Consider the following 12,500-nt stretch of genomic DNA (forward strand, 5'->3'; position numbering starts at 1 on the left):
AACATTTTTACCTGTAACACAGAACTGGAATAAATACATCCGTGCTGCAGAATCCGAGTTCCATAGAATGGAAAGACTATTAAATGAAGAATTGGTAAAACAAGCGAGAGGAGCACTGAGATATGTTGATAACAAAGAATATGAAAATGATCCATGGCTTTGGAGTCTTGACTGGTCAGTACCAAAAGGAAGAGTGAAGAAGCTGCCTGGCTATCCAAATTGGTATAGGAAGTTATGTGCACACACTGGAGAAAGGGAGGGCACACCTGAGCCAGAAAATATGAGTACTAGTTTACAAGTTGTACCAAGACTGTTAAGATTAACTTGGAATGGGCTTCCTCTGCATTATGAGAAAAAATATGGTTGGGGTTACTTGAAACCTTCATATGGAAGTGTAGGTGAAATACCACAGCGAGAAACTACGATGGACAGCAATATTGTGCATCAGACTTTTCCTGTGAAATCTATCTATAAAATGTATGCAGGCCAAAAAATAGATATTGAAAGTTTTCTAAAACAGAAGGAAAACCAGACCAGTGATTTGCCTGAAACAGAACAGGATTGGTTGTCACTTTTGTCTGAGAGTGAGTCCGAACGTAAAGTAAAAGAAAAAAAGAAATCAAATGATCAAAATCAAAAGAAAAAAGATGAAGAGCAAGGGTATGATATTGGGATTCCTGGCATTGCATTTGTTCCATTGCCACATAAAGATGGGCCAGGCAACCGTGTAGGTAATCCCCTTGCAAAAGACTTTCTTCTGAAAATTGAAGATAAAACATTGAGCAGTTATTTTGGAGATGTAGCTGAGTTAGTTCTGAAGACAAGCAAATCATTGTCATATTGGCGGAATAATAGAGACAGAATACTATCCCAGATGGTCATATGGAAGGACAAGAATGATGATTTAAATGATGAGCTTTCAGAAGGTGAGTCATAAATTATTCTATGTCTCAAGTTGTATCTTTTATGATAGATACATTAGTGATATATTTGATGGTGTACGATAGATTAATCCATGTCAGCTTAGATATATAAAAATAGATATTATGATAGCTACCCTATTTTTAAATTTTTCCAAAAATTCTGTTTATCACAAAATAAGATTTACATATCCGTCTCATTGTGGCCTACTGTTAGTTCTGTATATCTAAGTATTACTTTACAATATTGATATATAAAGTTTTATTAATATAGTGTATGTGACAAATGTTCACCACACAGCTAATGAAGAGAAGAATTGTAGAACTGGCATTATTTTGCCAATGGTAGTGACGGCAGGCACTATCACTCGGCGTGCAGTGGAACCGACTTGGATGACAGCCTCTAATGCCTATGTAGATCGCATTGGTTCTGAACTGAAAGCCATGGTTGAAGCCCCCCCTGGTTGGTTTGTTATTTTCCTTTCTTGATTTAGTGCTTGCTTTCATATTGTATATATTTTTGAAAATGGGGCAAAGAATAAGTCAAAGATTTCCATTTAATGATAATATACTATATTTTCCAGGTTACAGTTTTGTTGGAGCTGATGTAGACTCACAGGAATTGTGGATTGCTGCTGTGCTTGGTGATGCTTACTTCTCTGGTGAACATGGAGCTACTGCCCTTGGTTGGATGACATTGCAAGGGAAGAAGTCTGATGGCTCAGACATGCACAGTCGAACTGCCAATACTGCTGGCATATCACGTGATCATGCTAAGGTGAATTAGGAATGCCTGTACATACTTTCATAGTCATCAACTACCTGTATTTTGAAAACTGCTGAGTACAGATATATGTCTGTATTTGTAGAATTTCTAAAGCAGTTATGGGAATTTACTTAAAGATTGGATGTTTGATTAGTCTTGAAGTATCAAGAATTTTTTTGTTATTTTAGGTTATCAATTATGGGAGAATTTATGGAGCAGGGTTACGCTTCATTCAAAGATTATTGCGGCAGTTTAATCCCAAATCTTCAGAAGAAGAAACCCAACAACGTGCTGTGCAACTATTTGCAACTACCAAAGGACAAAAAGGATGGTACCTCAGTAAGATGGGAGAAAAGCTTGCATCAGAACTGAATTATCCACTCAGTGGTGAAGCTTTAGATCGCAAGGAGGTACAGTATATTTAATGAGAGCTCAATTTTTGGATGCTTCTTCTACAAGTCTGTAATATTAATTTTGTTTGCTTTCTTTTTTATTCATAATAGAGTAAGAAATTTAAAGTGCATAACAATTTTCCAAGCATCCTTTTTAATTCCATTCAAATTTCAAACTGAGGTATATTTTAAAATAACAGCTCTTCAATTCAGAAGGATATAATTAATGAAATTTGTGTTTAAATGAATGACTGAAATTTACATTTTGATTATTATGTTACGTATTAGAACTTTTCATCTTGATTAATAAAATTAAATTTTACTTAGGTATACAAGTTGCTGAGGCAGGCCAGATATAGCAACATAGAAGCCTCATTTTACAATGTAGTGGAGGGTCCTGCTGTATGGGCAGGTGGCTCTGAATCTCATATGTTCAACTGTTTAGAAGCAATAGCCAGGTCTGAAGAACCACGGACACCAGTACTAGGGGCAAGAGTAACCCGTGCCCTTGAATCAAAATATGTTGATGACCAGTACATGACTAGCAGAGTGAATTGGGTCGTCCAGAGCTCAGGTAAATTATTTTACTTAGTGTGATAACAATTCTTACAGGATTATGTAACTCTCTTGATCCTGTATCTCATCGGTTCTGATTTCATTGTCCAAAATGCTAGCATTGTTTATTTTCATTTTTGTCATAATTGTATTTTGAATATTTTTTTCTCATTATACATGTCTCATGATTATATGTTGATATTTTGATATGGCTATAAAATCAAGTTTATATCTACAAAGATGGCTTCCATTATGATATTATATAAAAAGAATTAAGGACTCCAAACACTTGAGAGAACTTTTAAAGATTTTTATTGTCATTCTTTTTTTTTTTTTGGGGGGGGGGTCAAAGTAGGCCTAAAGATGGGATTAACAAAAATTACAATCTAAACTTCAAGTTATGGAAATTGTAGTTTGAAAAAATATATTTCTCTTTTTATATTTTATCTTATAATTTGATCATAGAAATTAAGAACAAAAACCTGGTTCTAAGAGGTAGTTCATCAGCATAAAAGGAATAAGTTTCTCCTGCAAAGTATGTTAGTTTTTTTTTTATCATTTTTTTTTTTTCAATTGGTTCTGACAAAGGTCTTGCAAAGTAATGGATGTCTCATATTAAAGAATACTATTAGTCATAGACATAAAATCATTGAAAAAAAAAATTATAATAAATGTATTTACAGTTGTCTATTACTATATTTTCATTTTAATATGCCGCATGTTTATATTCCTTATATATGTTTATAAAGTACAGGAATCTATGTGGGAAACTAATAGGCAAATAATTTTATTCTTTCTGCCAAACAGTAAAATCACTATTTGAGTTCCTTAACCCATTCACGCGGGCAATTCTGGCTCTGAATGGTCAGAATGCCGGGGTTTTTGAATGCATAGGCCTAACGCCTCGGGATTCTCAGGTGGACTAACCGCGATCCAGATCTGTCCATGTGCTCACCCCGAGCATCAAATATCTCGTCGCCGGTGTCTGACCCAAAAACCATGAAACGTGTCAGCACGTCATCTGGCGTGAATGGGTTAACCCATTTGTGCTGGATGACGTGATGTAATGTCATGGGAATATTTTGCTCCAGCTGGATGACCTCCCATCATGTCATGATCTCTCACTCTAAATACACATTTTACATAGTTACATATGTATATACTTATTTAAGTTGCATTTGTAGAGACACTTTGTAAAAATAAAATAAAAATCTCTCATCACTCCATAGAATCGGGCGGGTGGAAGGTGCTCTGAGAGGCGCAGCATGGTATCGTGCTGGGAGATCTCTCTCATGGAGGTTGTGTGCACTTGTTATCGTCATGGCTGGAGTAGCATTAGACAAATTATTACCCTGTCACGAATGGGTCAAAAGAATTACATTCTTTCAGCTAATCACCATCTACCATTTCAGAATTCTCAAGTTTGAGTTACCTGGTTCCTTATGGGTACTGAATTGAACGTTACCATTTTAAGAATATTATTTTTTTTTCTTCTTCTTCTTCCTTTATTTATTTTTTATTACCCCTTTGCTTTCCAGCTGTTGATTATCTTCACATCATGCTTGTGTCTATGCGATGGTTACTCCAAGATTACAACATGAGAGGAAGATTTTGTATCAGCATCCATGATGAGGTAGGATCAATCATTACCACTTGATTTAAGAAATGTTAAAAGTATGTGTAATTTTATTATCATTTTTTTCAGTTGAATGTGAATTATTGTAACAGCATGAAACCTAATTCTTGGTATTATTTACTATTATAATTATTGTTATTCTCAGAGTTTAAATGGGTTCTCTGTTATAAGTGCCCCTTTTTCCATGCTTTCCTTTCTTTGTGAAATTCTTGATACAGCAGTATGTACTCTTTATACTTCTTACTTGGAAATCAAATCATTCTCAAAAAAGAGCAGTTTTCTCTCACTTAGGTTGACATGTATGAATAATAATAAACAAGACAATTGGAAGGAATGTTTAATGTAATGAGACTGAGACAACTTTACATGGAAGGTCTCTTACTTTTTTCCCCAAGAACATTGAGACATTTGTGGCTATTTTAGGTGAGATACTTGGTAGCAACAGAAGACGCTCATCGTGCTGCTCTGGCTCTTCAGATCACCAACCTACTGACACGCTCACTCTTTGCTCAAAAGTTAGTTCATTTTGTTAATTCATGAAATTGTGTGAAAATAAAAGTGCAAAAAAGTGAAAGTGAGAGTAACTGAGAGAAGAAGACAATAAGGTAGAGGTAGAACGTGTGCAGGAGTGTGAGTGTTGCATAGCTGGATTACAATTTTTTAAGCCTTGGGCTGCAGGTGCTATGAGTCTCCTCTGTAACATTTCCAGTATAAGATTTCTTTTTATGAAATTTTATGAATTTTAACCCATTTAGTGCTTATAATTCATAAGCATTCACACAAATAAAATAAACTTTTAAATTAACTTGTCTATTGGATGCTCTTCATCTGATGGAAGCCTTGGACTGCAGTCCCTAAAGCCCATGCCTTAATTTGACAATGTAGTACAGGAATAAAGTTTGTTTTTATGACTTTTATTGCAGTCAGAGAATTTTAAATATCATGATTACTCCATTTTGGCCAATACTTTTTCAACAATTTATATATGATCTTTCAGATTAGGTTTCAAAGATTTGCCTCAGTCTGTAGGTTTCTTCAGTGCAGTAGACATAGATCACGTTCTTCGTAAAGAGCCTCACCTTGACTGTGTTACACCTTCAAATCCAGAAGGTCTGAATAAAGGGTATGGAATTCCTCCTGGAGAAGCTCTTGATATGCAGAAAATTCTTGAGATCACCTCAGGTATTCTTGAGAAGAAAAAAGAGGATGCCAGATGATTGTATCATTCTGCTGTAAGTACCACTAATTTAGTGGAATGTTTGTATTTTCTGAAGACATTCTTGAGGTTGCTGAGATAATGACATTTTAAAATTATTTTAGACCAGATAAAGTCATACATGATATGTCTGTTTGGCCAGCATAGCATCCAGCATCCAATTTCTTTTTAACCCATTCACGACGGAACGTATTTTCACCTACTTCCGCTAATGCCAGGAAGATAACAAGCACGTGATGCTTCATGCCAGCGTGTTTTCTCGCTGCACAGAGCCATGCTGATCCTCTCAGAGCATTTTTCACCCACCCTATTCTTATGGTTTTCATTGAACATTTCTACAGTGTAAAGGCACGTAAAAATATTGCCGTGTTCAGAGGAGCTATTTTAGTTGAAAAACATGTTACAGTAATGCCTTTTTAGTTTTATTTTATTGAACTTTGCCTATATTCTTCACTTCTATGTGAAAATACCAAAGGAAAGTGGAAGCAATCTCCCTTTTTTTTTTACTAAAATGAAAAGAACAATATGAATAATCATACTCGTACATATGAGTATGTACATGTACCTCGTCAACAAATTAGATGTAGTATTGCATTAGTAATTTTTTACTTTATTTCTTGGCCAAACACATTTGATTTTACAATAGTTTTTTCAACTCAGATCTTTTTATTCAACTGATCAAGAAGCAGAAATTACCATGATGTCATCAACATCACATAGTTTTCTGTCACGTTATTTTTTTAACATTATATCTCATTTTATGACACTCAACACCTAAACTAAAGTAACAGAGTCTAACTATCAATCTAGCGTGCTGACATTTAAGCATGTCACAATTGCCCCTCCTGGAACTCGGTGAGAAAATGCAGAATGTCTCAGGACGTCACCTGGGTCCGGGGATGTTTTTCGACCTCGTGATATTATTACATCCGGCGTAAATGGGTTAATTATATTTCAAAAATATTCTGAAATGCTTCATGACCCACATACAGCAAAACTAGTACTCTAATGTCAATGCAGGTACAATTGCCTCAAGAAGTTCTTATATTCATGGTTTTACTTCTTATCAAGATGTGGCTAAACGGGCCTTCATACTGTTAAGGTGGATGTGAGTGGTCAGCAGGCATTTTTGTGTAAAAGAGTAGTGATTAGAGCATTGCCAAAACACAGTAAGGAACGTAAATTACATCTCTTGTGTTGTGAAACTATTCAGTCTCATTTACACCCTTTTATCCATTTGTCACAATGAACTTATGTACCTTTATTCTTAATTTGAACAGATTTACATGCAGAGACTTGAATCTCCTGTGCCTGCAAGGCTAGTTTACTGGGCTCCCTCAGGTGGCATCACAAGTGGCATGTGATCATTTATTTGTTTACATAGCAGTGGTTGGTGCAGCTCCATCGATTATGAAATACCAAAGGCATCCTCAGGAGGTGAGACAAGTATTATCCCCTTGCCACTGGGAACCACAGGCATGTCATGGCAGTTTCAGTGTTCCCACCTGGCAGCTAGGGGATATCCCCATGCCGCTGGATAGGAACTGTGGAATGACTGTAACATGTATAGTGGTCACCTGGCAGAAATGAGTTAATGAATTATCATTGTGGTCAGACAACATATTTTAACATAATTCTGCCAGATAATCAGGAAAGTAGTAAATTAAATGTACCAGTATGTTGAGCACTGAGGGTATTCTTGTAATTTATAAGCAGCAGCTCTATTGTTATTATCTAACATTAAAAAAAAACAAAAAAACATTAAGTTTCATTTATTATACAAAAATGAAACAATCCATTACCTATCTCTAGATTTTGATATTTTTGTGGTTGGTGCCTGATATCAGTGTAAATAAAAAAGGGAAAGAAGATAAAGGAACAATAGTTTGATTTTATTTACAATATGGTACCATATTTTATTTACATCAGCAAGTTGTGATACATCACATCCCTTTGATAGGAGGACTTATGCCTGAATTTTAAAATGATTATTGATATGCTGAAGTTACATATCTGTTACAGTTATTAGTATGTGACACATCATAATATATATAAGCTTTAGTTTTGGGCATCTACAAAAAAATGGTTCCTAGTTAAACATTTTTTCCTGATAATGCTTCAATAGATTTATAAAATATTAATTGATAATTGGCATGAAAAAATAGAAAACAGAAGTACTATCTGAAACAAATAATCATTATAAATCTCTAAAAGCTAAACTGCAGCACATGATTTATGGTATCATACTACTATTTGTATTAGTATGAAAAAAATACAATCAAAGTTTCTTGTGTGTACCAAAAACATTTTTTTTATTTACATGTTAATACAATTATTGAACCAAAATTCTAAATTTACCTTTGGGTACAAACGTTGAATGGTTTTAACTAAATTATAATAATGTTTTAAGGTGTAATTATTAACCTCTGAACATTTGAAAACGAGAAAAATATGGCAAAAGCACTGCAACACCTTCCAAAACAGAATAAAGCATGCAATAGCATAAATGTATAGAAAAAAAATGACAACAATCTTTACAATTAAAGTTATAAGTAAAATATATACTTATAATTGCATAAAAAAGAAAAGGAAAATTGAGAGATATGTATATATATGTACATACCATTCCTGTCTAGATATCCTAAAGGATTTCACAACATTGCACTGATGTTACAAGTAGGAGATCCTAACCATACATGTTTAGGCACATCAGGACTTTAGATAAGAAGTGCAGCCAGCCATTAACGAGCTAGTTCTGTAATCAGAGCAGCACACATTTCAAAGAATTCCATGACATGGTGTCCCTGCGTCTGGACTTCATCTTGATTATCTGGCAGATAAAGAAATATTAAAATTTAGCAGGTCTTGTGTTCATGAATTGAATTACTAAAGTAACTTTATTTTGCATTTCAGATATACTGACTGGAGTAAATAGGAGTATTAGATATTTTAAACATCTTGTGAAATATTACTGTGTTTTACTTATTGCATAAACAATTTTTTTTTTATTGTTATTCTCACTTACTGAATATGCATTAAAAGTTTCTTAAATTAAATTGTATTGCAATAAATAAATTATAATATAGTAATTTGTCTTGCTACCTCAGATTATTAAGTTAAAATCCAATATGTAAACAAAGCATAAATAACAAAATATAAAAGTGCCTTACTCCTCTTCTCCTGTGCCACCAAATCTGCAGGCTCATTGCAAATAATCTTGAAGTCAAGCAAATGTGATTTGTAGTCAACCTGGTACAGCTGCAGAGCCATATGTACATAGCTTCCAATCACTGGATTCTTTCGTCGTACACGTACGTGGAAAGGATTAACAACCTTCCATTCCTTTACCATAGAAAGAGAAATGTTTATATATTGTTGTACATCAGTCATGAATATAAATAAGTCAGATAGCAAATTAAATTACTTTTTACTGAATCTAATTTAACCCATTTCTTATTTTCCAATGTACCTGACACAAACAGGTATGCTACTCCCTCAGATTTTTCACATCACAACATATTGCTTTCTTTCCTTTGAATGTGTTGTATGGGCCATAATTAGTGTTGTGGAAATGTGAAATGAAGTCACCACTTGTGTAAGTCCTTATCAGCTTTGGTCTTACATTGTGTCTTTATAAGAATAAATGCTGTTATTTAATAAGGACTTTCATTCCTCATTTGTAAGAGAAACAGGAGAGTTATGTATCATAACTCTCATTGCTGCAATGTTGCCACATTTTTATAATAAAAAAGGACTCTTTCATAACTGTCACTTTGTATCGCTTATTGCTTTATTCCAATATTATTATTAATGAAAAAATACAACTAATAGGTATGTGATAATAAAGTGGATGTAATAACAGGAAGAGTACAATGTATGTCATTCATTAAACCATAAATGGTTAAACTTAATCAATTAAAGAGTAAGCAAGCTACATCAAGTGCTTATGGTACTATGAGATGAGACTTTTGTTTTTTCTTTAAAATCCTATGCAACCTTTGGCTGCCTCAGATACGAGTTTAAAATATACATGGTAAGGTAGAAGCAATACTTACAAATCCAAGAACCTTCATAGCCTTGTAGACTTCACTCATAATATCCAGTGGTTTGCTCTGGGATCGAATACCTGTCAAACACGTAACATTAGTATGTGTTACATGAACTTTCAATTGAACGAATTACGATGTCATGATAAAATCTTGTATTAAACTTTCATGAGTGATGATACAAAAAATGTTAAACTAAAAAATGGCAAGCCATTTGTTCACTTTACTTTACCACCATACCTAGATGCCACTTAGCACGTTTAACTGGTGTTCCTTTGGGTAACCCACGATCACCACTCAATGCTCTTTCTCGCAAAGCTGAAAATTGTAAATTCAAGATTTATATGTTATAAATTGGCATAAAACAATTTTATGTATCTATTTCAAGATAGAGAATCCAATTAAAAGTAGTCCTTTGAAGAATTTGTAATGGATTTTGATTGAAAATTATGCATCTTCAATAAAGTCTAAACTAACTTACAAACTGATGTTATTTTCAGATTACATATGTGACTCTTAATACCTCTTAGTACAGAAACAAAAAACATTGCAACTCCCTTGAGTACTTAAACTAAACAAAGTACATGTGACAAAAGCAAGAAAAGCATTCCCACATGAAATAAAATAAACTAAGGGACAATGATCACTCACATTGCCAGTATACAACCAAACATCAATTATTTGAGGAAAATACAGCATTGTCCAAATATCATAATATATAACAATAAAGAGAAGGAAAAGTAAAGCATGTCAGTGTACTATCCTTTTCTTAGGAAAATAGTATCATTAGAGTTGGTGCTGTGATTTATCTTCTCTTTACAATCCATGGATACCCCAGCTGCTTTTACAATTGTCATTATTGCAACTGTTTACTTTTGTTTAATACTAATACTGATAAACTATGACCTTGGCTATGTACCAATAACATCAACATTATCTTAAAATGAAGACAAATTTTCTATGTGATACAGCCAAAAGTACTTTGGAGTTATGTATCTATTACTCTGAAAGCAACTGCTTTACTGTATAGTATTTTTTTTTTAAACTGATAAAAGATAGGAAACAAAAATATTTGAGGTAAACATATAATTCCTCCTTAACCCATTAATGACAGCCAATTAGGCTGTGCCTGGTCATATTGCTGAGGTATTTCACAGCATGCTGGGCTATTTGTACGCTGAGGCAACGACCAGCCACTACACGTCTCATCACCTTGCGTGAAGGCCAGAATAAGCCATGATGAAATGTTCATGTCATACAGGAAGATTAATCAAGCCATGACGTCAATATCACATTATCCGGCATTAAGGGGTTAAAGGTGATGTAAAAATACATCTGGAAAAAAATTCAAACACTCTACCCATAAAAATATACTTTGATATTAAAAAAGGTGTACTATGTTTTATCTGAAAACATTAACATAACACTACTAATAAAATGATAAAATACTGTTGTTGATATTATTGCCACACTTCCTAATACAATTATTGACATGATCATCATAACTGCCATAATTTAACTATAGGATCATTACCAACAAAATTATCAATAGTATTTAGTAGGTGGTTGTGAAAGCTAAGCATGCCATTGATTTGTGAAAATGACATAAAAGTGAACTTTTGAGACTTTAACTCAAATATTCATTTATTGAATGAAAAGAAAAGTAATACAGAAAGGAAGCTATTTGTAAATTACAGATTATATTTGCATATTGGCAATTTCATATATATGATATTATTCCTTAATTCTATTCAAGATTAACATGATACAATTTTTATTGTATACATGAATGATGCAAACAAATTGAGAATTTTAACATTAATTTTATGAAAATATGAAAGATCATTTAAACATTTAAACAGAATCTGCCAATTTTGGCAGTGAAATCAATGAAATTATTTTATAAAGAACAAGATTTTGCACCCTTTAAAATAATCAGTACAGGTTAAATAAATCTATTTATATTTTTATGCTATAGAATGAGATTTTAAAAAAATCTTTAAGCCCATACTTTGAATAATATAATATGCACAAGATATGTAACCCAATTTTACAACTAAGCATGTCATACACTTTTTGAACAGGAGATCTCTCATCTGATTTTATTTTTCAAACAAATAAAATCTGTTAATTACAGTGATGAAAATGCACTATTAATAACACAATGTGCATGATGGAACAAAAATAATAAATATATCAAAAGCCTTCTGCTGCATATGTGATTTTAAGCTGTTGCAACTCTCAGCAAACCCTTAATAAGCATCAAGTATGTGGTATGAACTGTCCTTAAACATGGATTGTGATGCTCATTTTAAATACATCAAATATTACGAAATTAAGGGGTTACTGTAAGATAATTTCTGACAGTTATCTCCCATAAAAGCATACTATCTTGCAAAACATAACATGTCCCACATCTTAGGTAACACAACATGACACAATGTATATAAATATATATACATATATATCTACACAACATAATAGTCACGCAGGTCAACTTTGTTCATGCATGGTACCTACTTGGGAAAATAAAGGGTAGAATATCATAACTTGATCTATTTTATAACATTAAATACATTACTACTCATTATAATTAAAAAAAAAAAATAATAATAATATATTTATGATGGGGAACTAAATGAGTAAATATGATGATGTAGTTATTATTAGTAAGTGTTTGCACATCTTCACTCCTCTTCAAACTGATAACTTTAAACTAATTTTCGAAGTCAAGGAGGGAAAATTACAAGCTCGTCTTTTGATGAAAATGTGAATGTTTACTACAATATGGTGTTAAAAGATTAAATATGAATTCTATGCTTATTATAATAAGAATATAAATCTTCCATTTCTCTTGTAAGTCACTTTATATTCATTCCCCATAAACGAATTAACATCAATTAACAATCATTTTATATAGCATGAACTATCACAAATCTATCTTGCTTCCAAAGGCAAATACATTCCTA

General features: G+C 33.0%; 2 protein-coding genes across 5 annotated transcripts in view; one reads left to right on the forward strand and one right to left on the reverse strand.

The window, feature by feature from the left end:
• PolG1 (DNA polymerase gamma, catalytic subunit tam) overlaps positions 1 to 9,145 on the forward strand; it is a 10,192-nt gene extending 1,047 nt beyond the window's left edge. Inside the window, exons 1-10 of the mRNA XM_086541778.1 lie at positions 1 to 926; positions 1,222 to 1,383; positions 1,505 to 1,698; positions 1,875 to 2,096; positions 2,406 to 2,652; positions 4,172 to 4,266; positions 4,693 to 4,784; positions 5,267 to 5,501; positions 6,766 to 6,922; positions 8,399 to 9,145. The exon at positions 1 to 926 is cut by the window's left edge and continues 1,047 nt beyond it. Coding sequence (XP_086397904.1) covers positions 1 to 926; positions 1,222 to 1,383; positions 1,505 to 1,698; positions 1,875 to 2,096; positions 2,406 to 2,652; positions 4,172 to 4,266; positions 4,693 to 4,784; positions 5,267 to 5,486 — 2,158 coding nt within the window. The 3' untranslated portion in view covers positions 5,487 to 5,501; positions 6,766 to 6,922; positions 8,399 to 9,145. The remainder of the gene's footprint in view (positions 927 to 1,221; positions 1,384 to 1,504; positions 1,699 to 1,874; positions 2,097 to 2,405; positions 2,653 to 4,171; positions 4,267 to 4,692; positions 4,785 to 5,266; positions 5,502 to 6,765; positions 6,923 to 8,398) is intronic.
• AMPKalpha (AMP-activated protein kinase alpha subunit) overlaps positions 7,365 to 12,500 on the reverse strand; it is a 27,233-nt gene continuing 22,097 nt past the window's right edge. For all 4 annotated transcript variants that reach the window (XM_086541782.1, XM_086541781.1, XM_086541780.1 and 1 more), the window contains 4 exons: positions 9,772 to 9,849; positions 9,541 to 9,611; positions 8,656 to 8,827; positions 7,365 to 8,315 (listed from right to left, as the gene is read on the reverse strand). In XM_086541782.1, coding sequence (XP_086397908.1) covers positions 8,227 to 8,315; positions 8,656 to 8,827; positions 9,541 to 9,611; positions 9,772 to 9,849 — 410 coding nt within the window. In that variant the 3' untranslated portion in view covers positions 7,365 to 8,226. The remainder of the gene's footprint in view (positions 8,316 to 8,655; positions 8,828 to 9,540; positions 9,612 to 9,771; positions 9,850 to 12,500) is intronic.

This window comes from Penaeus japonicus, unplaced genomic scaffold (genome assembly GCF_977035675.1).
Source record: "Penaeus japonicus unplaced genomic scaffold, GWHDUDI00000001_assembly GWHDUDI00000011, whole genome shotgun sequence".
In the NCBI taxonomy this organism is placed as follows: Eukaryota; Metazoa; Arthropoda; class Malacostraca; order Decapoda; family Penaeidae; genus Penaeus; species Penaeus japonicus.